This window comes from Lates calcarifer, linkage group LG13, assembly GCF_001640805.2.
Source record: "Lates calcarifer isolate ASB-BC8 linkage group LG13, TLL_Latcal_v3, whole genome shotgun sequence".
Classification (NCBI taxonomy): domain Eukaryota; kingdom Metazoa; phylum Chordata; class Actinopteri; family Centropomidae; genus Lates; species Lates calcarifer.
In genome coordinates, this window is record NC_066845.1 from 6,348,694 (window position 1) to 6,375,489 (window position 26,796).

Genomic DNA, 26,796 nt, shown 5'->3' on the forward strand with positions numbered 1-26,796 from the left:
AATTTGCATCATGTGCCAGGCTCTGTTAATGCATATATTCACTTAATGTATAATATTGTAGTCCACAGTTTAGACACCCATGTTACTGGTAAGTAATGGTGGAAGATGTATTGACAGATTATACAACAACCATATACAGTCTATGGTGATAACAGGCCCCTGGGCACAGACGATGTGTTTTTTTCCCCTTTTTGTGGTTGTTTTATGTTTCTTTCTTTATGTTTCGTGGTCAGTTGCAATTGTTTTGTTTCTCTTGGTGATCGTTTTTCATCTCCTAGTGATTGTTTTTGCATTTCAAGATGTCTTTATGTGGTCATTTTCCATCTCTTAATGATCGTTTTGAATCTCTTGTGATCATTTTGTATTAGTGGTCATGACCCTACCAAATAAATTAAAAGTCTAAAAAATATATATTCGTGTAGAAAAAAGGAAGGTAAAAAGAACAAATGATTGTGAAACACATGAATGAGAGCAAAGGTACTGGTTTTACTAAATTACAAGCAATGGGAAAAAAAAAACCCTCTGCAATCTGATCCAACTGTGTGCCTTTGTTACAGATTTTACAAATTACAAACATAGAGATAGCGTGGTTAAAATGAATGACTGCAGATGAGGCTAACTCTGGTACAATGCATCAAATCATGCATCACTGCATCATTTATGTTTAAAACCGTACATGGTCCCTAACAAATAAATAAAATGTAAAAAATATAGATGTGATTAAACAGTTTGATAGAATTTTAAAACTGTTGTTTAAGTTTGAGGCATAATCTTTGTCAGTGTTCAGTGCAGGTAGTTGAACCAAACCTACAAGAATGTCAACAACCCCAGATGTGAATCATTAAGTATTTTATACACTGATAAAGATTTATAAAGTATAGTACCATCTGTATTGCCTTTTAAGGTTAATGATTAAAGTTAGACTCGATATTATCAATTCAGATCTGACACACATTTTTATAGAGTTCATTCAGGTCACTGTGTCCTCATAAGGGACATATTCATTCGATAATGCCAGATCCTGTAAATGAGTAACACAGAGTTATAGAATAAACTAGTCTTGGCAGAACACGCTAAGTCATGTCATTCTCTGTCAAATCAGCTGACCGTAACACCAAAGTCATTGTATCTTACTGCACTGACCATGTGGTATTTACAGACGCTGATAACTTCATTTACTCTGTACACTGATGCATGTTTTCTACAGTGACTGCTATTTGTTTGTGCCCTGATATACCTTTAGTTTTAACCTAATTACTACTATAGGGATTATTTACAGTGCTTCCTCCATGTTGTTATGTACAATGTGCAATACTGCTTGTGCACAGTAGTCCCTCTTCTTCTCATTACATCCCCCAGAGAAAAACCATACCACCAAGTCATGCAGGAACACCTTCAACATAATGCAAGGCCTTCCAACAACACTACCAAATACAGACTAAAAATCACCATGGAGATGAACAAACACTCCTTGAAAAGAGGAAATGTTGTAAACTGCATATATGGTTATTGTAGGATTGTTGTTGTCTTATACTGGACAGGTGCTCTAGTTGTGTCAATCATCTGTACTGCTCATAGTTTCAGATAATCACATATTCATACTGGTATGTGTGTTAAAAGGAATTTTAATCTCTAGTTAAACCACAGTGTCACTGACAATTGCTTACCTAGTGGAAACTTTACTGGCCTTTGACCCAGGTAATTTGATAACTGTGCCCTCAGAACTTCATGGCCTATATCTACAGACAGACAACTTGTCTGTCTGTTTGGACTTTGAGGCTGTTAACAGCTCTCCGTGTACTTACTTTGTTAGATTATTGCCCTGTTACTCAGCAATAGACTCCTCACCTAAAACTTGGTAACAGGTTTTTATGAAGAATTAAAAGCACCCAAAGTTTTAAGTTAGTTAATGGATTTTAAAGGATATTTTTCTCATGAAGCTACAGTCTTTTCTGGTTCTTAATCCCTCCTAAATCTCTGCATTATGAAGTTCATCATGTCATTTTCCCCTTTTGCTTGTTTGAGCTAAATTCCTCTTTTAAAGTTATTTGTACTCCCCTGTTCAGTACTAAACATTACAAGATTAATATTTTCCTTCTTTTTCGGTCTGTGTAAATTCAACTGCAGAAATGTTTCTCAGGAATTGTGAATGAATCCAGCTGTGTGTCTAGCTGTGTTTGTGTGGATCTTGCATTAAACATGCTGGACACCATCCAGAGTCCCACCCTCTCTCTTTCACTTCCTCTCTCCCTGTGCTGAAAGTAAAAAACAGAGTTGCACAATGTTCTTCCATGTTCTTGGAGATTCATTATTGACCTCTATAATATACATTACACTATGTAAAAGTATTCAGTTTGCAGAGGCAAATGCATACATGCACCATCTCCAGGGCTATCAAGTCGTAACCAGCCATGATAAACATGCAAAGTTTTCTCCATGCTATTTCACTTGATGGACTTTGTCAAACAGCCAGTTGCTACCAAGCATTTTCCACTAAATATGCTGCAAACTTGAGAAATCTGTAGGCATCAGCATACAGCAGGAGTTGAACTTTGTCCTCCTCCCAGACAGAAAAACAACAGGCAGAGTATAAAAGGGGGGAGCAGTGGGGGAAGAGACTTGTTTTTGTTCAAGGAGTTGCAGCAACGAAGAACTGACTGAGCGGAGGGAAGGAAACTTTTTAACCAAAGGGTGAGTGACAGAATTGATTACATTTTATCCAGTAACTTAAAATGCAGTAAACACCCAGACAGAAAATCATACTTATTAGTTTTCCCTTTTACAGCTACAATAAATAAACAGATAAATATAAAGACGTATGGGTGTTTTCTAGTACAATATGTTTGAACTTGTCATGAATTAACAATTTCCTACATTGTTTAACATTTCTTCCTATAATGAGTAATGGGGAAATATGCTGCAGAAATTTTAAACTTTTTGCCTTCAGTAGTCAAGCACACTTCCTGTTGAACTGTGTGTTGTTTCTTAGTGCTTATTGTGTGTATCAGGGAGCCTAAGTTTATATAGAAAGAGCTTTAACACAGATTCAAGTAACTACTTTGTTTACTCTACTGCTTGCATAGTTTCCCGTATATAACTATGTCCAGTGCAGCCAGAACTTGTGTGAGAAGAGGAACAGTTTGGGAGGATACTAAGAATTATTTGGAAAATGTGAAACTGATAACCCTGCTCTGATCTTTTGTACCGTCCTATCACTTTTTTTTTGTTGTTGTTGTTGCTGAGTTTGACCAATCTGGTGTCTCTGTCTTTCTCCCCTTGCTGCCCCCCTTCCCCAACTATCTTCCTTCTCCCCACCACTGTCCCTCGTCTTCTCTGTGTTTACCAGATTGGGGCAGTGAGGAGGCACCAGAGGGATGTGGGCGTGCCTCAGCCTGCTCCTCACTCTCTGCCTGCTCCACAGGGGCGAGGCAGAGAGTGACGGGGGCGGGCCTCGCTGTCAGCTGCCGCCGGCCTGGAGTATAGGGGAGGAGGAGCCGATGAAGGGGGCGATGGGCCGGGTGACAGTGGTGGCGCTTTTCCAGGCCAGCTGACTGTTCTGCTTGGTGCAGGCTACCAGGTATAGGTGCCCAGATATCTGTCAGCCAGTGTTTACTTTGACCTCTTGTCCTGCACTTTAAGAAAAAGCATGACATTACATTGCACCCTTTGAGTCCTAAATATGTCGCAAAGCTGAGTTCACTGACACTAGGTAACTTTGATTGCTCCTCTCTGAGCAGATTGGACAGCCTGCGCCAGAAACTGGAAGGTCAGGGTTTGAAGGATGTGGTCTACATTGTTGTCAACCACCAGGGGGAGGAAGCACAGCGCCTGCACACTGTGCTGGCACAGAGAATGACAGAGAACATCACACTGTACAAACAGGACCCACAACAGCCTGATGTCTGGCAGACACTGAGCGGAGAGAAAGATGACTTTCTCATTTATGACAGGTTTGTCACCTGCAGTGGATAGCTCATTCATATTTCAGATGATTTTCTTTTTCCTCTTGATTTACTTTGACCATTATAGTTGTCCTTAACCCCACCGTGCATTTCTGTCCCTTCAGATGTGGCCGTCTCACCCACCACATTTCACTTCCATACTCCATCATTGGACAAGGTCATGTTGAGGGTGCGATCAGAGATACCTACTGCAAACGCATATGTGGGGACTGCACTCATGAGGTATAGACCACACATAACTGCATCAATATATATTCATTTAAACAGACATAAGTGCTCAGATTATGTGTTGGTAACACATTTAATCAAAGATAAGCTCATGCCTCTGTTCTTCCACAGAGCACTGAGAGCCCAGAGGAGTGCAAAGTGAAAGCAGATGCACAGCCTGACACAGATGTTAATCCAGCTGTAGAGGAGGATACTGCACGTGGTCACGGTCATCATCATGGGCATGGTCACCATCATGGGCGCCACCATGGTCAAAGGCATGGCCACCATGGGGATAATCATCCCCAGGGTTTTGGCCACGGGCAGGATCACAACCATGGTCATCACCACGGCCATCATGATGGCACTGGCCATGGCCATGACCATGGGCACAGTCAGCAAGGTCTCAGACCACAAGAGCATGGGCAAGGTGGTGGGCAACAACAGGCAGATTTAGGCCAGATGCAGCATGCAGTGCACACGCACCAGATGTCACATGAGGCCCATGGAGCCCATGTGAGGCCTTGAGTGCAAGAGAAGGCAAGGTGAAAGTCAAAGCACAGCTGACAGATGACAGCAGGCTCTGACAATGAAGCCTCTCCTAAGGTCAGCTGATGCTGACACTGACGCAGGCTGTTTGGTGAAGCAGGGAGCGAGGAGCCGGTCGGTCTCTGACACTGTGACGAGGCGTTGCCCGCCTCCTGACAGTGACACGGACTGATAGGCGATGCAGCTAATAATGTTAGGGAGACCTGACAGTGACGCTCGCATCCTGCTGACTGACAGCAGCCTCAGCCAGCCCAATGAGCCTGACCCCCAGGTGTTGCGAGCTGAGGATGAGAGCAGCTGTAAGCTGGCTCTGATATCAGCTTCATATTAACATCAGACAGCAACACCGGGGGCCGAGAGCTCTTTTTACCAACAAGTATTACCCTGGGAAAGGGTGGGGCAGTCCCTGACAGCATGGATGTGGGATAGATGAACAGGTGGAGTCACAACATCACTTTGATAAAAATATAGAATACGGTAGATGAACAAATCAACTAAAGCACAAATTGGTATCTTGCTACATTTGGCAACAGATATGCAAATCATTTTATTTGCCTTAAAATATATAAGCCGTGTCACCTTGTCTGTCAGTGGGTTGTTTTCATCCTTTCTTAGGAGTGTATGTGATTGTCATGTTCACAAATTTCCCCCTCCATTTTGCTCTCTCCATCCTTTATGAAACCAGGCGCAGAAACTACGCTCTAGTGGCGTCTGTTTGAAGTCCGGCAGGAGAGAGAGGAGAGGGTAGTCCAGGAACATGACAAGCACTTAAAATATTTCCAAAATGCAGAATGAGAGGATATCTAAGGAAACAGGAAAAAATGTGATGGAACCTGCAAATACTGCAAAAATTCATGATTAAGGAAGAATAAGGGAAGATGCTAGTACAGTCCATCAGATTCTATGAATTCAATAATTACCAGAAATCTCCAAAACCATTTTTGTTGGGGAAACCTGAAAACACTGGCCCATTACTGGGAAAAAAAAAAAAAAAAGGAAACCTAAAAAAGTTTATACCAGTGATGTGTTTGTCTGTACGGCATGCTATCAATCATTGTTCTTGAGCACATACAATGGCAATAACTGCCATGAATGACTTTTCATTTTGTTTTTGCTGATAATGCCCACAAGCTTAAACATACGGTGTATCTATTTTCCACTTCCAACATGCACATTTCAGATGTTGAGCTTTTTTTGTTTGTTTGTTTGCATTTACTAGATTTACATTTATGCAAGCTTGTTAAAAAAAAAAAAATACAAGGCTCTATTGTTGAGGAAAAGGCAGAGGGACAACGAGAGTGAAGCGATGAATGACTGTTGGAATACACTCTGTACTTAATGATGGTTTCTGTGGGAAGATAACAGTCACCCTGAAAACTTGATGCCTGCACAGAGAACTGTATTGTGTCGAGGTAATGAAACACATGGATAATGAGAGTTGAATAAAGATGGTTGAGTTGCTTTGTCAGTTTGTGTGTGTATTCCTCTCTTGACAGCGAATGTGGCATACCAACTTTAAAGTTGTTAACAAGAATTGTGGGGTCTGCCATGGATTGTAGGGAGAGTGAATTTGGCAACTATCCTGCACGTGCCTGAGAAGTTGGATGCATGTGACTTCAGCAAAGCAAAGGGATCATATTACCCTCAAGACCTGTCCATTTATGATTTTACAGAAGCCTGCAGCACACCAGCACAGTCCAATAACACACAGATAACACAGATGTGCGTAGATAAAACTGTTTTCCCTAAAATATTTTGAAGAGGATTTATGTAACGATGCACTGAAACTGTTTTGTCCATTTTTGTCAGCAGATGGCGATGAAGGCCTACCTAACAAACCACCGCCACACTCTTAACAGCTGTCTGTTGAATATAGTGATAGAGCTTGTCCTCCTCACGACCCCTTAGAGGCTTACTACATTCTTTGATAACCCCCCACCCAAATGAGCTTTAAACAGAGCACCTCTGTAGTTCAAATGATAAACTTAAGTGACTTATTTTACTCTGACTGTCGTATTTTCCAGAATCAAGCTTATTAGCTGTCTTTTCCCATATCTTCTGTCAAGCATGTGCAGACACATCCAGCGGTTCAGATCATTTAGCACTTTCGCACGCACATGAGCAACACATACTGTGCATCATATGAGAGTTCCAGCTTGAAATATTTGCAGGAGCACAGGGAATGAAAGTGAGCCGTTATTTTTTCACTGAAGTGGAAAGATTAAAAAAACTTTCCCTTTCAGTCAACTGTTCACATAATTTATTTTGGTTCCTCAACTATATAGCTGGCTTGACATGCATGCAGATATTGTAGACTAATGATACACCTGTCTGGTCATAGACTGTAAAATAATGTGAGACACAATAAGGAAATAGGTTTTATTCTATCTAAATATAAACTGTATGTTTGGTTTGTTGGTGTGGTATTTTTTGTTTTTATGTTTTTATTCGAAATCCTCTCCAGGACTTAAAATGTAACACCCTCTGCTTGGTGTAATGTATCTGAATTGCCTGCCTGAAAAGGTCAACAAGCAACCGGAGGTAATAAATGAGGCTGAGGTGGACTGCTTGTGTGGGCGTAATTGGGCTGAAGATCCAATACAGGGGAACAGTGACTTATGGGTAATTACCTGCAATGTCCTGAGACGAAGAGCTGTGAGTGGCTGTCTCTCTGATTCAATCAGCCCCACACAGAGCAGTGCAGTACACAGCCTCTGTCTTAATTGTCCGATATGCTTTCCCCCTGATGCACAACTGTTGCTGCAGCCGTTTCCTCTCCACTTAATCCAGCAGCGAGCGAGAAAGAGAGAGAGAGACTCACACACTTGTGAACTCATCCACACACACAAAGTGCTCCTGTGTTGCTCACAAACAAGCACACATTCACCCCACATGCATGCGTACAATTCCTATTTTCCTCTCTCTCAGACACACACACACACACACACACACACACACAAATCCATTTACATTCAAGCTCTTAGAGCACAGTCGGCTGTACATATTCTTCATTAACATCCTTTTCTGTCACTGAGTGTTGATCTGAGCTGACCTTTACTGTGCATTGTGTTGCGCGTGTACTTTTAATGACACAGCTGGCAGTGAGTTACGGAGGTCTTGTGGACAGAGTTTGGCCGCTTGCATTTTAAATTGATTCCATGATAGCATAAATTATAATCGGTAACATGATCTTAATAACCGGGTGAAATCTAATTTGTTTAATTTACTGCTGCACTTCCAACACTAACATAATATTATTCATTTAAAATAAGTAATGGGTCCAATTTTACGGTCTACAAATGGGACCCTTTGTAGAGACCCATGAAGATGCTCTGGAAAACGCTTTTACAATTTACAATACATTTTTAAGACAACTTTCAACAAAAACAACTCACAAGATGATTAAGTTGCAGTATATACATTTATTGTGTAACTTGCTGAGAGCTTATTGATCACACATACAACACCGGAGAGGCTCAACTGGTAAGAGAACAATATCAAATCATTAGAGATCAACACAGTTCTTGACCTTGAGTAAAACAGCAGCCAAAAGACAAGGACAGTGGTACGAGGGTCAGGAAGGGGACATGGAAATATAGAGCAAAGTCATATCAATTGATCAAGCCAATGCAAACAGATAAATTATGGTGTTGAGGTTTTCACACTGGAGACCGCAAAGCAGCAGTTTCCAATCCTGAAATGTAGAAAATTTCCAGTTTTGTGAGCCTGGATGGCTCACACAGCAGACAATAACAGAGCACACATTAGTCACGCTGCCCCATCCTTTGCAGTCAGATTAGGTAGTGGGGTGATGTGAGGGCTCTGAGCTGACAAATAAATAACACATGGACAGAAATATAGATTGGAGCCACTGAACCTACTGATAAAAAAAAAGAAAGAAAGAAATACAGAAAAACAAACAGGCTATATACGGTAATACTCAAGTCAAGAATTAAACTATTTCCCCAATAAGCTGAAAAATATCTGGCAGAATTCTCTTTTGTTTGATAGAGGGTAATGACCAGCACAAATTCCAGCACTCACAATTATTTCCAGGCATAACAGAGCGACAAAAGCCAGCCTTGAACTGACACAAAACTAAGAAGCTGGAGGTCAAAACACATCATTATAAAACAGTTCAGCCTCATCTACATGCACCTTAATAGTGAAATGCTGAAATCATGTAGCGGGAGACATGTAAGAGTGTCGAGTTACAGTAGAACTATTTCACTCTGCATATATTTCTTGATATAACTTCATAAAAGACTATCTATCTGCTCTATCTGTCCATAAATCTTATAGCAAATATTAAATACTCCATTACAGTACATCATCCTATCAATCTGGTAGTGTAAAATATGTCCTATAAACATAAACTCTGTAGAACAAAACTGAAGCTTATTGATATTGAAAGTTCCTCATTGTCTGATTATTGTGCTGAATAAAAAAAACATAATGCTGTTTTATAATAACAGGAAATTCATAGACTTTAGAGAGATACAAAATCTGAATACTGTTTTAAACATCAGATATATATATATATATGCGTACAAAGTGCTTGCTCTAAAGTGTCTGTAACATTTATAAGCTTGAAATAACAGTTGCAAACTTGTACACTACATTAAGAATGAGCGCATTGTGACCTGGCAAAAAAGAATTGCAGACACAACGTAGTAAACACCTGTACAAAAAAAACCCCCAAACAAACAGCACCTCCCGAATTCCTTTTCTTCGCTGCAACCTTTAAAAAAACACCTCCAGAGATTACTTTTTAAAACTTTTCCTCAATATCATCATTGCATCACATGTTCCAGTTTGCACACATTCACGATCACCACGGTACACCTGAAACAAAACAAACAAACAAACAAGCAAAAAAATAAAATAAAAATAAAAAAACCTTAACAGTGCTTTTTTCCATTATGTGATCTTCCTTCATATGCACAAAGAGCCTTCTGGGGTTCTTTGGATGGGTGTGAACACTGTGACTGTATAGCATCTTGTTTTGCAGCAAAATGGCAAAATTGTCCCATTGTTGCAACTGATAACTGGACCAATTCATACCAAATATAGTGAGATAAAGTGATCTCTCGAGTGACCCCTTCCCTCCACAGTAAGGCTGAATGCAGGGAAAATACATGTACCGAGCAGCAGTATGTTGTGATTAGTAACATTAATGACATAAAAATATATACTTGTAATTTTACAGCACTAGTAAATATATTAAGACATTTCTGCAACAGCATTGACTTGCTGGTATCATCAGCACTAGGCAGCAACAACAGAACACTGAGCTCTTTTCAAAAATAAGAGACATACAAAGAGAGAAATGGCACGTAGTGTATTTACCATATTCACATTTTTTTTTTAATTGTCATTTTATGGCTCTTGCTTTGTCTCTCTTCATTATGAGATTATCTAATACAAAAGACCTGGTCTATCTGAGTCACCAGCCTGCTTATGTCAAGGATGAATCCAAAACAACATAATTCAAAGGCAGAGTATGTTTCCTTTGCACTGTGAAGTATGTTTTGTTTATGATGAGATACGCTCATTTGGAGGCTGCCTTGTTGTTATATAATAACATTGCCTCTGACTCATTCATGGAGTTGCTGAGATAAAAATTCATTGTGTTTTATCAAGAAACCATGTATATCAGACAACCTCTATAAGCCTAAGCTTACATAGCTTATTGTATATTCTATGCTATGCTGCTGTGTTTGTCACAGGCATATTGTCAAAGTCTTCATGATAGAATTCATAGGATGAATTTACAAAAGGTCTCTTTTACCATCACAAAAAGCTAACATTGTCAGTGAACCAAGGACAAGCTTACACACTACAAGCTATTGTGACTAAATAACTGATAATGAAACGGATTCTGACTAAATAATGTCCTTAATTTGGTTATTTTCGTAAGAAAAGCATGGGGACAAAGTAACTCCATGTGTGCCTAATTACACACACACACTGCCTACTGTATCTGATTCAGGTTATTCCGGGGGGAAAAAGACATGCATCTGTTCATGTATTTGTCTCTCTATCAGGCCAGGGTTTGGAACTCTGCCCCGCTCACCCCAACAACATTTTTGGTTTGGAAACTGTGGTCAGTTTTAGGAGCATGATCGGAAATGCGCATATCGCGGTCGAATGGCCTCAGAACATGCAAAATTAAATCAGTCAATTAAGGAAAATGTTAATGATGTAATGTGTGTATGTGTGTGTGCGTGCAGGTTACTTTGTTTAGTTGTGAATCTATGCACAGAGAGGCTTTACACTGATTCACCTAAATAGCAGTACTTGCCTTTATATAGCAATGCATAAAATGCACAAATCCCAATTATGTAAGCACACCTTAGCACAGATATGGTAACACTATCATAGGCACAGGTCATTAACATGATGTACTTGGCGGATAATAACAATAAAATGTTAGCTAATTACATCTATTACATACTTTCACAGTCTTTCAACTTGCTCCAGTTGCTGTCCATGCAATAACAATGCAACACGAGAAGAATAAAACTCCCAAGTAGAAAGCTTGCTTGTTAAGGTTTCACTTAAAGTAAGAGGTTACGAGTGAGTGCTGGTTGAAAAGGTGAGACTTGGCTGCTTTTACAGGACGTAACGCAGTACCTATTTTCTCTGAACTGCTGGGTGTTCTCCTCTGATAAATAACTATAGCTATGTGCCCTTGAGCAAGGCACTTGGTGGTGCTCAGTGTACTACACCATTGTTTGTACTGAGCGGCTCCCAACTGTGACTCAATCTGAAAGAAGGAATCCTTTCTCTCACTACGGGAACGGCTGTTCAGTGTTGTAAGTGATGTATGTTCACAGTACAGTATGCTTGGCAAAATAAAATGAAAATAAATAAACTCAGTTTAAAAGAAAATTCCATGTTGGGGTTTGTATAATCAGTTTGTGATATTCTGAAATGTTGCAATTTCCCTTTAATTCAAAAGCTCTACTTCTATATCAGTAGGTGATTTCCAGGGATGCCTTTCAACATCCCCCAAGGAGAGAAAGCAGTGTAATAGAAATAGTACATGTTGGATGTTGATCATGGAGTTTGAGTTATTCATGTCTGTGTGTGTACATTCGTACTGCATGTTTTTTTTTTTGTTTGTTTGTTTGTTTTTTTGGGGGGGGCAAAATCCCTTGACATCATATAATCAGTTTGGCCACTTATTCATGAAAATATGAACAGCATACCATTAAACAAAATAAAACCAGGAATGCAAGGTAAAACTGCATAGCTGTGTTTTCAACTGTATTTTGGGGTGGATTTTTCCTTTATGTAATGCCTTTTTGTATAAAAATATATATATATGTACTGTATCTCTAGCATTGTACTAATAAGATGACATGATGAAATAGGAAATCCAAGAATATAAAATAAGCCACGATTGAGCGGCACAAGACCTCTGCCAGCAAGAGGTGCATCAACAACAGCGATGACTTCCTCGCGGTGAGGTGTGAAAAACATGACCAGAATGTGCTTGTCTTCTCCCAGTCGATCATACGCTGACACCTCTTGGTAAGATTAAGACTTCAACGATGCCATTGCTCTAAACGCAATCAGCCGGAGATGTAATGAGATCCAAGGAGGGTTAGCTGTGAGCTAATGCTTTTTGGGCTCATTACAGTCAGTTTCAGCCTCTTATTTGCGTGTGTGTGTCGTGTGCATGGATGTCAGCAAAACAGAGCAGAGTGTGCATTTGTTCTTTTTACTTTTGGCAGCCTCTGCATCAAATGAATTGATGTTGGCAGACGTTAAGAGAGAGTCGAGAATAACGACTTGGGGCTTCTCACGTTGCCCATCCACGCCCACAAGTTATTTGGTTTCCAGCAGGAATCAGGTAGAAACAGGCTTTTGTGACTGCAGGGGACTTCCTGGTCAATCAACGTCAACTTACACCCTAAAGGTCCAATGGCATTGTCATTTCATGGTGAGAGGTTCCCCAGCAGGTCTGGGGTGATGTACCCTACAGGCATGGCAGGTAGAGCCTTGAGGGGGTGTGGTGGTAGGCAGGGAGGGGGAGACTGGTGGGGAGGGGGGTTGAGGAGCAGACTGTGCTGACTGTCCACCTCCTGTACCACTGTGTAGTCCGAAACAGGAGCAAAGAGCTGGGACTGGGGAGAGTCAGGAAGAATGTAAGGTGACTGATTATCCTCCGCTGCAGCTGCGGGTTTGGTCTCCGCTGGCTGAGGGTGTTGTATGGTCTGGTACTCTGCACCAGGCATGGGGGAGATAGGGGGAGTGCTGATCTGCCGTGCAGTGCTCTCCGATGGTGTAGCCGCTTCCCTCCGGATCCACCACCAGCAGCTGGAACTGAGGCTCTTTCTGCTTCTTCCCCTCCGTCTCCTCGCTGCCTTCGCTCTCTTTTCCTTTCTTCTGCGTTTCCTCCTCCGTGGCTGAGGTGCTCTCCTGGATTCTGAGTTGCTGGCCGGGAGACAGCACCACGCCTCCGGAGGGCATGACGTTGCTGACCTGGGCATAGAAGTCTGTGTTGACCCAAGTCTGGGGCCCTGTGGTTTGGGTTTGGATGAGGGGCCTCTCGCCTCTCTCAGGGGTTGGAGCTCTTTCTACAATGAGTGAAGCTTCTCCGTCTTCAGGTTGGCCTGGCAGCAGGGTGGCCATCAGCATTACGGTGTCTTGCTCAGGCACATCATGGTCGTAACAGCTTGCCCTACCTGAGTCATCATCGGGGAAGCTGGGGTAAACAGAAAGGGGGGAAAAAAGGAGATGAAATTCATGTTTGCAAATCAGCCAGGTAGCATGAAAACACGGCCTTTAAACGAGAATCTGCACAGCACCTAACAGTGTTGGAGCACCCTATGTTCATGTGGTGGCTGGCGGGTTGGGGCAGGCCAAGGAGCCTCTGGGTGTCCGAGCCCTGGTTGTCCTCCTTCTCCCCAGTATCTGCGTCCTCAGCATCCACCTCGATGAACTCCACCCATGGCTCGTCTTGGTAGAAATCTGGTGCGTAAGCGGGCAGGCCACCCATACCTCCACCGCTCAGGATAAAATTTAGCTCATCCAGCTTCCCCTTCTACAAATTCATATAAACAGAAAGTGTGTGTGGTAATCAGGAAGCAGAAATCCATTTGATAATAAATTTGATAATACTTTCCTATTTTCTACACAGCAGTGTGATTTATGCACCTGTCTGTACAATTTTAAAAGTATCGGCTGAAAACAAAACATCCTTGGTGTGAAAAGGCAGCATTACAACAAAAACAATCTATCTGTATATTATTATTTTTTAATATTACATCATATATTTGTACTATTTGTCTGAGGTTCAGGGTCAGCTTGGATTGTAAAAAGCAAACACATTGCCTGCTAAATGCATCCCACATCATCTGGCAATAATACACCTACAACACAATGCTGAAACCACGACCCTCTTCACGTCTTATCATCCCCCCGCCTCCCCTAGCCAGTTGTCCTCCTGTCCTTGTTAACTTTAAAAAAATAAAATAAAAGCAAAAGTGTCTGTTTGCTTTCAAATTATATATGGACAATTGTGCTTTTATTTGATTGTTGACAGATGATAAATAAAGGGAGAGGGGACAGTGGGTGGTGTGATGATTACGTGGCCTCATGCGCCTCAGCCAGCTCAGCCACATGGACGCCCATGTGGAGCGTCTGCTTTTAATCAGAATTACAATGGAAATATAATCAAAAAAACAGTGGTTACACAACACTTTATACAATCACTTTACTGGGTAAACAAAGCACAATTCCATGTGTTGACTGCTGTGAGGTACTGATTGTTACAATGTGCATATGCAGACCAAAAGAACATAGTATTGGCCAACTGACTGCAATTTCCTGAGAGTAAAGAAATCTGATTACATTATATGAGCTGATATTTGTTTGTATTTGTGACATAAATACATAATGTAAATGCAATAAAAGTGGTTATTAAATGTAACCACTGTACCAAGTGGCACTGTTTTGATTTACATCAGACAAACAGCATCTTTGTCATAGTTAGTACTTCATTTCTTGTTACATATTAGCCTACATCTGGTTCACACCAATAACGATACATCTGTAACAAGCTAGCTAGGGTGGAACAAAAACACAGACATAAATGTACCTTTAACAGCTCTGGATCGATGCCTTTAATTTTGGGTGCAGGAACTGGTGGCAACAGAATCATCATGAATCTGTAGTGGCAGGGAGAAGACATGATGAAGATAATCTGCTCACAGTATTTGTCAGTATTTGGTGTGTGTGTGTGTGTGCATTGGCAGACAAGGCCACGCTGAGAGCTTCACTGCAAAATCTGCAGCTAATGTGGCAATACAGCTTGCCCTGTCGTCACCGCCATCATGCATCAGAGGTTGAAAGTGTTTTGGACACTTTTTTTGAGTGTGTATAACAGAGAGAGAGAGAGAGAGAGAGAGAGAGACGGAGGGAGAGAAACCATTCCTACCTGCGCTGCTGAGAGACGACAATCAGCATGATGAGTATGAGGATGCCCACGATCCCAAAAACAAGAATAAGTGTGAGTGGGAGAGTAGTCTCTGAAAAAAACAACATGAAACAGAACCCATCATCATTATTATCACAACTACAAAGTTCCAGGCTGTTTATAGTGACACACCCTGTTAATCTGACCTGAGCGAGGTGACAGGCCAGCCATATTTATTTATAACATCTGACCCAAAAGATTTACTGTTCCACTCTTGGCCCACCGTGGTTTTACCTCTGCTGGGAATCTCAGTAACTTGAATGAAGATGGAGTCGCTGAACTCTCCAAACTTAGTGAAGGCCTGCATCCTGCAGCGGATGTGTACTTCATACTCTTTTCCTATGTGCAGACCGTAGATTGTCTGCTGGGTGCGTGGCTGCATCTCCAGCTGAAGAAGAGAGAGAAAGAGCAAAAACACAGAAAGATTTCATTGTTTAAAAAAGTGTGCAGCTTTTGTGTGTACAGACAGAAACAGCTTCAACATCCACACTGAAGCTGACATAAGTTAAACAGGGTGTCAAGAGCTCTATGTTTATTTTTGGTACCTGTAACTGTGACCTTTCCAAAGGTGCAATTGTTGAGTCATTTCAGACACATAATACGGAGGACATGCTATTATAAAAGAGGGCTCTAAAACCGTATCCAAGGCTGCATTTGTCAGACTGGCCGGCCAGGCGGTAATGAATATGAGCCTGTACAAGGTCCCATGGCCTCTGACCTACAGATCCCTCCCTTCGCTTCCTTTGGAGGGGCTGTTTTTTCCCCAGAGGGCCTTGCTCTGGCTTCCACTGCCTTGCCAACAAAGCTACACAGCATTTTAGCCACGAGACTTCGGGGTGGGGGAAGGGGAGAGGAAACACGACACTGTGCCTCTATGACCTACCTACAATTTACTTTTTAAGAGGGTGCATGAGTGTTTGCATTTGTGTGGGCTCATGTGTGTTCACTGAGGCATTCTGTCAAGTTTTAAGGTGTGTGTTTACATGTGTCAGCACACGTAACTGTGTGTGTGTCCATAAAAGTGAGGGAGAAAGAGAGGGCAAGTAAAAGAGAGAACACTCACTGCTTCCCAGTTTGTGGCATTCCTCTCTCTGTACTGGATCTCGTACTCAACGCGCATCCAGCCCGCCCCGACGTCTGCAGAGGGCGGGGGCTCCCAGTTGACCATGACATCATAACTAAGCCCAGAGGGACTTATGTTCAGGAGGGTCCAGTTTAGAGACACTGGCGGGTCGGGACGTACTGCCAGGAAAGGGGCAAAAGTTCAGTTTGAAACAGAACAAAAACTCTTATAGAGCTATACATACCACAGAACATGGTAAATTCATTAATGGCTTTGAATGCATGTCGATGAACAAATAAATAATTACAGTGAAATACATTACCGTATTACATTACTGTTCTATAAGTAAACACATTTTAAAAATCTAAAAAAAAAAAAAAAAGTATTCAGTGGAGCTCATGTATACTGGGTTAGGGTTAGGTATATATATGTGCCATCTATTAACTTAGTTTTGCTAGTGTCCTCTGATAACTAGCATTTTGTAAAAATTAAACTGGTACTCACTGGTTTAAAACTAATAACCTAAAGAGTTCAGCGAAATGAACATGTTTACAAGTATACTTCACTCTTAGCCTTACTAGCTGTGGGGCTAAAATGAAAAGGCATCATTCTGGGAACCTACTGGAAATTGATATTTCTTGGGTACAAGTGGAAACTTTGACCTGATGATTGCGCAGGCAGGGAGGAAATTAAAAGCACAAGGACTACTCATCTGGGGACCATTAATATCAACGGCAAACTTCCTGGAGATGCAGCCAGCAGCTGATGAGACTGATGAGATATTTTTCTCTGGACACAAATTGCTGAACGAATGGACAGACCAAACAACCAACCATTCATGTCCATTTTACACTACATGCACAGTAGGTGCAGTGGTTAAGAAGACAACAACTGAACGTTATCTATAAAAACATGCAGATAATCAATTTGCACACATGAGAGGAGCTAATAAGCAAATCTTGCAGTGGAGGGATATCAGCAAACATATGACACTGCCATGTGATAATAAAACATCTATCAGTATCTTCTACAGTCCTGGTTAGATAAATAGCATCAGACATCAAAATATTTACCGTGTAAACACTGTGTATCTGACACTTGCTGTGATATTGACAAGCATGTGACATTTGCTGGTTTAGCTGATATGCAGCAGCAAGAATCATTTCCTGGAAGCCTTCTGAGCAGGTAAACTATCATACTAGACAAACACTTCACACTGTTAAGTCCTCCTCCTCTGCAGAATTCCCCAGATTTACTGGACATATTGATAATAAAAAATAAATCTGAATATGAGCACAAATGTTTGTTACTAACCAATATTTTCCACAGTGAAACAGTAGTCCTCATTGAAAAAGTTGACGTTGTCTTGGCTGCGGAGCTGCATGCAGTAGGGGACCCAAACGGACGTATGGTTTACATCGAAGAAGCACTCCCTATTTGAATGGATGTACTCCGGACACTCTTTCCATTCCCTGGACGCAGAGCTGAAGGAGGGAAACAGTGACAGAGGAATAGGAAGACGGGGCATAGGGAGAAATTATTGTCATCTGAAGGTTGTACTTAATGATAGTCGCATATGTGCACACAAATGCTACTTATGCAGCACCTCACTTGCACTTGAACACACTCACTCTTTCTTAAGGTAGAAGACTCTGAGAGCTCCAGGGGAGGACAAGTTGTGGAAGGTGCCTGGACTCCACCAACAGCGGAATGTCTCCTGGTCCCTCGATACGCACTCAGTGAAATGAGGCTCAATGGGAGCTGAAAGACAGTGACAGAAAGACAAAGAGAGGTACAGATTAGAGACAGAGAAAAAAAGAGCTAGGACTGCATTAGACTGATGAATTGCCTTTACTGACATCTATCAACCCTGTAGGGGTTTAGATTTATCAATACAAAGAATACTGATAAAACCTAACCTCCATAACCCTCACACTTCCTCAAACTATTGCTGCTGCTAATTTGACTCAAGCAACAATACATTTTTCACAGTGGATACAAGTAGGCTAGCTGCAATCCAATCTAAACCTCAAGGTAAGAGTGAGGGAACATGCCACAGTGCAAAATAATAACAGAACATAATTACAACCTCAGGTTTGCCACACATTCTTGAAGATTGTCAAAAATATGTTGTAGTTGTGAGACTCAAGACAGAGTGTAATACTCTCTTATTTATCCACAAGGGCCTGTTGTATGAATTCAAAATGCTTATGTAGGACACGACAAGGTGATATTTGAAGTATTGCACTGATACATGCCAGCAAGTGTGCCAGCATACCTTATTCTTTTCTTTTAAGCTACTTGCACACACACCTTACGCTGCATTAGCATCACATATTTTCAGTGATGGAGGTTAGAGCTACATGTAGCTGACAGCTGCCTTGAGAGAAAAACACACAGCCACTGATGAAAGCAGAGGAACGAGCAGCGCGAGTAACACTCTCTGCTGGCAGAGACTTACAGTCTGCGGTGAGTGACGCTGCATCGAATTTCAGTCACCGTACCTATATAACCTTTAGATCTAGCCACGCACATTTAATTTCATACCATTTGTCCTCTGCCCCCCCACCCCCACCCCCAAAAACGACCACCACTCCGCGGCCCTGACTCAGCCCTTTCTGCCTCTCCTTCGGCTCCCTGTCACTCCTCATGACCAATCCCCCTGCCACCTCCCTCTCCTGTCAGAGGCCAGTTTCTCATCCAGCTGAGAGTCCCAGGGTTGTGGTGCAGCCATAAATTAGCAACTGAAGGTGTTATTGATTTCTGCTCTACCCACTCCCCCACATAATTCATTGCATTCCTGTGCCGTTGTGCCTCCAGTGCCCCCCCCACCCTCCCTCCCCTTCATCTTCTGCATACTGTCGTGGTTCCCAGAGCTTTGCTATTTCAACTCGCCCTCCCTCCCCCATCCAACAAATTCCAGCTGCCACCATCAAAGAGCTTTCTGCAGACACTGCAAAGTAGAGCTTAGAACTACAGCAGGACAGGTTATGTAAAAAGTCAAATAATGCCTTGGACATTTTTTGGGTTAATATCTCATAATGCTTGAGAATCTCCAGCTCAGAAACATTTCAGACCACTCAATCAGACATTTTTTAATACATTAATTCCTTCCCGATACATGCATGCAATGTTACTCGTTCATTTTGCTGCATTTGCGACTTTAAACTGCTGCTCATATGTAATTATTAGCATTTTGTGTGAATGTCATCTCCCAGCTGTTGTTCTAGTCTGGGTGGAGAGAACTCGAAAGCACACAGGCAGTTTTGAAAGTGAACCTCCCTCTCCATAAAGAATGAGGATCTGCTGGCAAAGGTCAGGGGGTACAACCATTTTTTAAAAAGATGTCTGCATGTCTGAATGGCAAAGTATGTCAAAGGTAAAAGGTTTTGCAGCAACACCTGGAGAGCCTCACATTTTCACCTAATTCTCATTGTCTCTGTCTCTTATTTTTTTTGTCATACCTCTTCTCTTGTTCTTCATATATGACATCATGAGGCTTAATCCTATGCACATCAACACACCACACCCTCTCTTTCAAAAGATAAAAAGATACAAACTGTTCAAGTAATAGCTGGCTCACAAGCCAGGGGCAACGTCTTGACAGCTAAAGTAGATGTTGCCCTGCATAGGCTGGATTTTTTTTTTTTTTTTTTTTTGTAGTTTTTTGCTGATTTCTGTGCGTACTAATATATAACCATCACAGAGTTTCAGTGATGAGAAGCTAAATCATGCCTGTACCTGCCAGCTGTCATCAAATTATTAGCAGTTGAAAGCCTTCGGCTGGAAGGAAAAACCTACTTTTGTGTGTCTGTGTTTGGTACGTGAGCTCATCCTGGCTGTCCATACACATCTGCTGGTCCTTGTGGGCTGTGTGTACAGCTGAGACTGATAAACAGCTCTTAGCTTCATGTCCTGTCTTCATCAATCCATACAGAGGAGCTAGGAAACCACTTATCTACCTCGATGTCAGCTTTAGCCATTAAGGTTTAAAATCCACTAAAAAGTCTAAATAAAGCACTCTTCTACCCCCAGCCCTTGCGCCAGCTGGCAAACAGCGCTAAGAAGGTGTGACCACACTTTATCAGTTATTGTACTGTGAAACGCTGGCCTGTCATGAGGAGTGCAATGGGAAATGAGGCTATGACGCTATGAATTACCACCTTTTCCGGCTCATTTGCAGATTTAAGGTACTGTTGTGGTTAATAATGCTTCAGAGGAGACAGAGAACACGAGGGAAGAAGGAGGAAGAGAGAGAGACAGATAGATGGCAAGAGTCAGACAGAGTGAATGTGAGGACTATATAATGGAACACCAGCAAAACTGTAAGCCAAAGCAAAACTGAAATGCTGTAAAGAATAAAATATGTGTCATTACATTACAAACAAGTATGATATATTTCCCCCTGGAGAAAACAGTATGTTTGAAATTAAAACCAAGGCATAAAGCCAAATTAATCTTAAAAAGCTGTAGACACAAACACGCAAATGTGGTTTCTTATTGCAGCGTACTGTTGATATATATTGTAGTTCATCTGAAGCTGGCTCCTCCAAAGAAATTTCTCTGTGCTAAGTAACATTTTCTGGAGGTGATTCATTATCTGTCACAATTATCATTCAGTGCGGTGTCCCTCAGGGCTCAATTTTGGGTCCGTTTGTGCTCTCTCTATTCACTATTTTACCACTAGGAATAATTACTGTCAGGTCCAAAATTTTTTAACTGCCATGTAAATGACACTAAAATATACATATGTTTCACTAATATTTTGCAATGACACTGAGCTGAGCATGTTTGTAAATTTCCCCACTGTGGGACTAATAAAGGATTATTTTATATTATGTTGACAGAAATATTGGGCATTAAATGCTGGATGAGTCTTCATAAAAATAAAAAAAATTCCATTTTACACATTAATTGCAGCGCCATATGAGACCACATATTAAGAATCTAATGTTTGATGGTGGATTGAATTCTCACTGACAAGTCAGCTGTTCAAATCTTTTTTTTAATAAATATATAATTACGCCTAAAATTGGGCACTCCGTGCCCCCATCTGACATGGAGAAATTTCTTTGCACACTAACATCCACTCAGATTTGACAACTTCGTAATTTGTCAGACTTTCATTTTCCATTTACAATTAGTGCACAATGCTGCTGCCAAAGTGCTGTCTGGACATAGAGAAAAGATTTTCTATATGTATTTGGCTTTCCTAAGTTTAAAGCACTTTGGTATAAAGTGGTATAAAGTTAGCTTATTTTAAAAGCATTACATAAATAAACCTGATCATCTATTACTTACTGTTTGTAAACAGATTTTTGGGGTTTTTTTTTTTTTTTTCTAAATCTCTTGTGACCATAAAATAACCCAAAAAATACACACAGGTAGGCAGACCCATAGACAGAAGATATACAGACTCTGAGTGTCTCTTCATTGTGGTATTAGCACATAATTGATCTGATTGCCCTGCACTTGAAGAGAACACACGCACGGCTGCTGAATGGCAGAACCTGTTGTTCCTGGTCACTTCGCTCACATAGGTCGTATTCTGCTGTTAACTAACTCTGTAAACACAATTACACAACACTCAGAGACGAATTACTGGTGTGAGTCTCAATTTAACCCAAATAGGAAGAGTACAATGTAAAATGTAAGCTCTTTTTTTTTGGATAAAACATAAAGTGCTAATTTTACATCACCACAAAGATTGTGTATTTCTGTTATTTTTTTGTTGTTGTTTCAGTCACTTCACTTATGTTATGCCCTTAGACTAGTCAGGCACTGCTTCTGAACAATTGAGTAAACTTCAGATGTATTCAGTACTACTGTTCAGCACAGACTTCTGACTGCCACTGCACCACCCAAGCCAGATGATCCACATCACTTCCTGCACCACCATCAGTTTGTGTGTGTGTTAACCAGATGGAGAAATTGGCAGCGCACACTTGACAGTGTGCGAGTAAAAGCGCCTGTCAGTGTGTACATGCCAAGTTCTACATTACATCTCTGCACCACAGCCCTAACACACACATACACACACACACACACACACACACATACACGCATGCAGTTTTCTGCAACACACATTAGTAGAGGTGTTAATGCGTATGCAGCAGACAGTATCATTTGTCTTCCACAGGGAGCGTATCTGGGATAATGAGGAAAAGAAAGGAATGAGTAGACAAGATGAGAGAAAAGACAGGAAGAGGTGAGGGACAAAGTCAGGAATGAATTTATTTCATGAATTCTTCTATATTTCCTCTATATTTAAACATATGTATTTCATTTTCTGGAGGAAAAGAAAATGAAAAACATCAAAACAAGCTCAACAGTGGAGGTTAAATGTTGAGTCAGGAGTCTATGTGGCATTTGAGAGAGCCAGAAAGTGCAAGAAGTGGGCCAGAGGAGAGGGGGAGAAAGCTGAGAGACTGCAACAAGATACAAACAAGGGAATGTAAACAGGTGATATAAATAACAGCCAACATGCACACGCAGTTACACACGAGTGCACAGACGCACACAAATGCACATACACTGAGCTTCCACCTTCAGAACAAAAACCGGCAAAGAATATCAAAGTGCTATTGTCCAGTTCTATGAACATGTCCTGCCTTTCCTCCCAGTTACACAACAGGACCTATGGCTCTGCTTCCCTGCTGGAGTTTGGGACCACAGGATGACAAGTTCTCACTCCATCTGATCCTCATGATTCCCATCAGTTCCCATGGCTTTGAAGTCTAACAGACACAGTCTGGTGTGTTTAACATTGCAATGACCCAGTCAGCTTACTCTGGTCCCAGCGATTTATTAGCCTGAACTAATGATGTTAATCTCCTCTAATGCCATCACAGCCCACAGTATTGGCTTAGTTATGTCATATTATGTCCAAGTGAGAGTAAATATAGATGAGCAGGGGCATCTGGCTTATAGCATGGAGTCGGACTCTCCTCACCTTTCTCTCGGTCTCTTTTTTATTGTGGATTATTCCACTGCACTGCCATCCACTCTTCAGTTGGGTGCCAGACCTTTTCACGTGGGACTAAGCAACAAGTTAAATTCAGCCGCTGACTGTTTGGCCTCACAGTGAGGTGTAAGATACCCATTTCAGGTACAAGTCAAAATTGCTCCAAAATAGCGGTTTGTAACAACTGACACTCTAACTAAAAAGAAAACCAACACAACCCTTTACTTCTTACAAAATGTCAGCCTAAACTGAACCCCCATAGGCAGCTTAACTACTGGCATCATTTTACCTGTGAATATTTCCTAAGACTATTTATTAACTAAATTGACAGGGAACTGGTGGTGCTGGACACTGTTGGGCCTAGTAATTTATCTGTAACTGACAACTTCCTGGTCAATGGCTATGTCCCATTTTGCTTTGAACATGCTGCTATTCACCCTACGATCAAAAATCCTAACTTAGGTCTGTCTAATACTTGAGGTGATTGTTTAAACCATCATCTGCTTACTGCACTAATAACTGAGAAGATGTGTCAGCTCAGCAAGTGTCTGACGGTAAGTGATTAGAGTTGGGTGTCACAATGTTGGAAGAAAATCTGAGATGGGGAAAAATAATGTCAGTTGCTGCGTAGCCAACTTTAGCATGAACAGCTGTTAACTTGCCATAAGCTTTGGCCATTGTTGTGTTTACAGGACAAGAGGTTCAGAAGACACCGTCTGGGCAGCACTACTCCCTCAGCCTCTCATGTTGGACACTGGACACTACAGTGACTCACTAGGTGATGGGAGTCAGGACAGGGCTAGCTGGTTAGCATGCTAACTTCAGTAGAAGAGATAGAAATGAAAGCAAAACAAGAGTTAACACTGGTGTTGCTTTCCACTGCTGGAAACAGCTCTCGGCAAATAAAGGAATGAAGACTGATGCTGAACTTGTAATGTCTCTTACAGCCTGGAAATTAAAACAGTTGTTAATGCTAACACTGGCTATGTAGCGATAGCAAAAACTTACAGTATACATAGCACCTGTAAGAAAGTTCCACTTTCACTTTGGCTCCCTTTTAATTTCACTTATTTACTTACCTTTACTTTTTCTGTGGTGCTCCTCAGTCTGCCCTGCTGCCTCCTAAACCTTTCCATATAAATTCATCTTTGTTAAACTAAGGATATTTGTCCTACACACAAAGCACTGCTGTTGAATCTACTTCTTTGCAGTCATCCTTCATTACTGAGCATTTCTTCATCTATGTATTCTCCCTCCCACCATCTAACAGTGGGCATTTCTCTCTCCTGCTTTTTAAGTTTCCAACTTTATGTTTAACTTCAGACACCATATCCCACACAAGGCCCCAATTCCGCTGCTCGGAGCAAACACACCCACGGTTTGTCTTTGAAGCAGATGTAACTGTAGATTGTGTGTACAAGCCAGGCGGATCAAACCTCTGCATGGTTACCACTGGTTACCACCTCTGTGGCCAAGAACACAGCCTCACACAACAGGATCAATCTTTGGGCAGGAGGAGCAGGTCCTCCTGAGACACACAGGCAGACGTTCAGGGAAAGGCTGGGGGAAGGAAAAAGCATGTGTGTGTGTGTGTGTGTGTGTGTGTGTGTGTGTGTGTTTGTGAAAGTACAGATCAAGACAAACGACTACCACTGGCTATAATCACTCTGGTAAGCCTTTAAATATATAAGAGCATCTCCAAACGTCTACTCTTGGCTTGTTATGTGGCTCGCTTGACAACACATAAAAATGTGGCAGAAACAGTATAAGCCACAAAATTCCAGGAAGGCTCTTTTGAGTCCCTGAGTGGAACAACAAAATGGTTTTAAACAATCCCAAAAGCACAATATTGAGGGTTACTCAGTTACTCAACAAGACTCAAAGATTTCTGCAACATACTAGCTGAGTCTGAGCAGAAAGAGTGGTGGGTAAAAGTTCCCATATAGCCAGTTTTAAGAGTAAACCAAAATGGAGAAAACAGGTGTCAGGATCAGAGGTTGTGCAGTGGTAAACTTGAGAAAGGCGCAGGCTGTGTGTGTTTGCCTGTGTTATCAGTGGCTGCTTTGTGTTTACAGATGTTTTTAATGCTTGTTGAGGAAAACCAGGGCTACATTATGGCAGCAGCTCACTCACTCGCTCGCTTGAGGACCATTTTCACGTTTGAAGGAAGTGGACCAGTCAGAATGTTTGATGGTCTGAACTCAGCTGGTTATCAGCGGTGTGTCTGAGAGCTTATCAGAAAGGTAATGTAAACCCACAGAGATAAAGACATTCGCTACACTTTGTGAGCAAATACAAAGTCAAAAGGCAAGAGGGCAAAGACATAGAGCTCATTGGTTTTTACCAATTTACAGTAAAGTGCAGACACACCCATCTGTTGTATAGTAGCGCCTCAGATATACCGTAGCCCCTTAAAATGTAATCAGCTGTTTTGTGTGACTGTTATCAAATCATATTAATAATATAATTAGGATTTAATTGGCTGCCCCATTTTATACACATAACTGAGGGACCATGTTGAGTTTTCACCATCATCCCACGTCTGTTGTATTATACTGTCTCTCTTCTACCCAACACAAGCTGTTTTCTTACTGATACACGAGTAAAGAGCTGTTATAGTCAATAATTTCTGATCCCAATGCCAACATGGTATGATCACTTAATCCAAATGGGAGTGCTTACAGCATGTTCACACAGATATACTTCAGTCTGCGGTTTAACTGGTTGTTAAACAGAAAAAGAGAGAGGCTGATTCAGAAACAAAATCTATTAAACTAAAAAATGTGTGTGGCTACCAGCACTGGCAGCAAAATTATTTGCGCTTCTGTTGAGAGGCCAACATTTTCAACACCAAAAACACCAGAACAGATGGAACAATATGTTCAGAACACATGATAATTGAACCAATGTTCTTGAGCTTCTGTGCCATATTGGCCCACTGAGTTTATTTTCCCCAAAACTTGACTTCATCCAACTAATAGCCAGAGCTTTAACCTTATTATTGCCTGATCACTAGATTTTAGAAAGCTGCAGTGACTAAAACCACGAAAAGGAAAAATGAGCACCCTGGCGAAGTAGCAAACAATTTTTCCGACATAGATAATGGTTCTGCCATGGTTTTAATTTTAGTCTGCTCATTCATCCTTTCAAATTCATTCAGTCCAGTTGTTTGTGAATATACGCTGTCATTTCAGGCCCTGCATTTCCCTTACTCCCTGCCTGCCTACCAGAGGAATCACCTCACCTGCTCTTCCTCCTCACTCACCTGCTCACCTGTTCCCCATTCTCTCATTAGCTCCCTAGGATATATACTAGTTTCCACTTGTTCTCTGCCAGATAGTTTTGTGTCATGTGCCTTAGCTTTTCCAGTGCTCTTTGCTTGCCTGTGTTGGTCCCGATTGTGTTTGTGACCTTGCCTGTGTTCTTTTGGATTTTACCTTTGTTTGCCTGCTTTTATTGTATCCTTCTTCTTTTTTTTTTTATTTTTTTTTATTTTTAGACTTTTCTTTTATATCTGCCTCATGAGTAGTGCTCTTGGGTCCCTTTTCTAAGTGGCAGGTTC

The 26,796-nt window shown here is 41.4% G+C and overlaps 2 protein-coding genes across 2 annotated transcripts in view; one reads left to right on the top strand and one right to left on the bottom strand.

The window, feature by feature from the left end:
• Positions 1–2,525: 2,525 nt before the first annotated feature.
• Positions 2,526–6,186, top strand: selenop (selenoprotein P). Its single transcript, XM_018675114.2, has 5 exons — positions 2,526–2,691; positions 3,347–3,577; positions 3,738–3,950; positions 4,067–4,184; positions 4,302–6,186. The coding sequence occupies exons 2-5, from the start codon at positions 3,375–3,377 to the stop codon at positions 5,001–5,003; spliced, it is 1,236 nt and encodes a 411-aa protein (XP_018530630.1). The 5' UTR covers positions 2,526–2,691; positions 3,347–3,374; the 3' UTR covers positions 5,004–6,186.
• Positions 6,187–8,120: 1,934 nt separating this feature from the next.
• Positions 8,121–26,796, bottom strand: part of ghra (growth hormone receptor a) — a 30,761-nt gene continuing 12,085 nt past the window's right edge. Inside the window, 9 exon segments of the mRNA XM_018675127.2 lie at positions 8,121–12,998; positions 13,000–13,434; positions 13,538–13,773; positions 14,830–14,899; positions 15,169–15,259; positions 15,442–15,595; positions 16,271–16,449; positions 17,585–17,754; positions 17,902–18,031. Coding sequence (XP_018530643.2) covers positions 12,665–12,998; positions 13,000–13,434; positions 13,538–13,773; positions 14,830–14,899; positions 15,169–15,259; positions 15,442–15,595; positions 16,271–16,449; positions 17,585–17,754; positions 17,902–18,031 — 1,799 coding nt within the window. The 3' untranslated portion in view covers positions 8,121–12,664.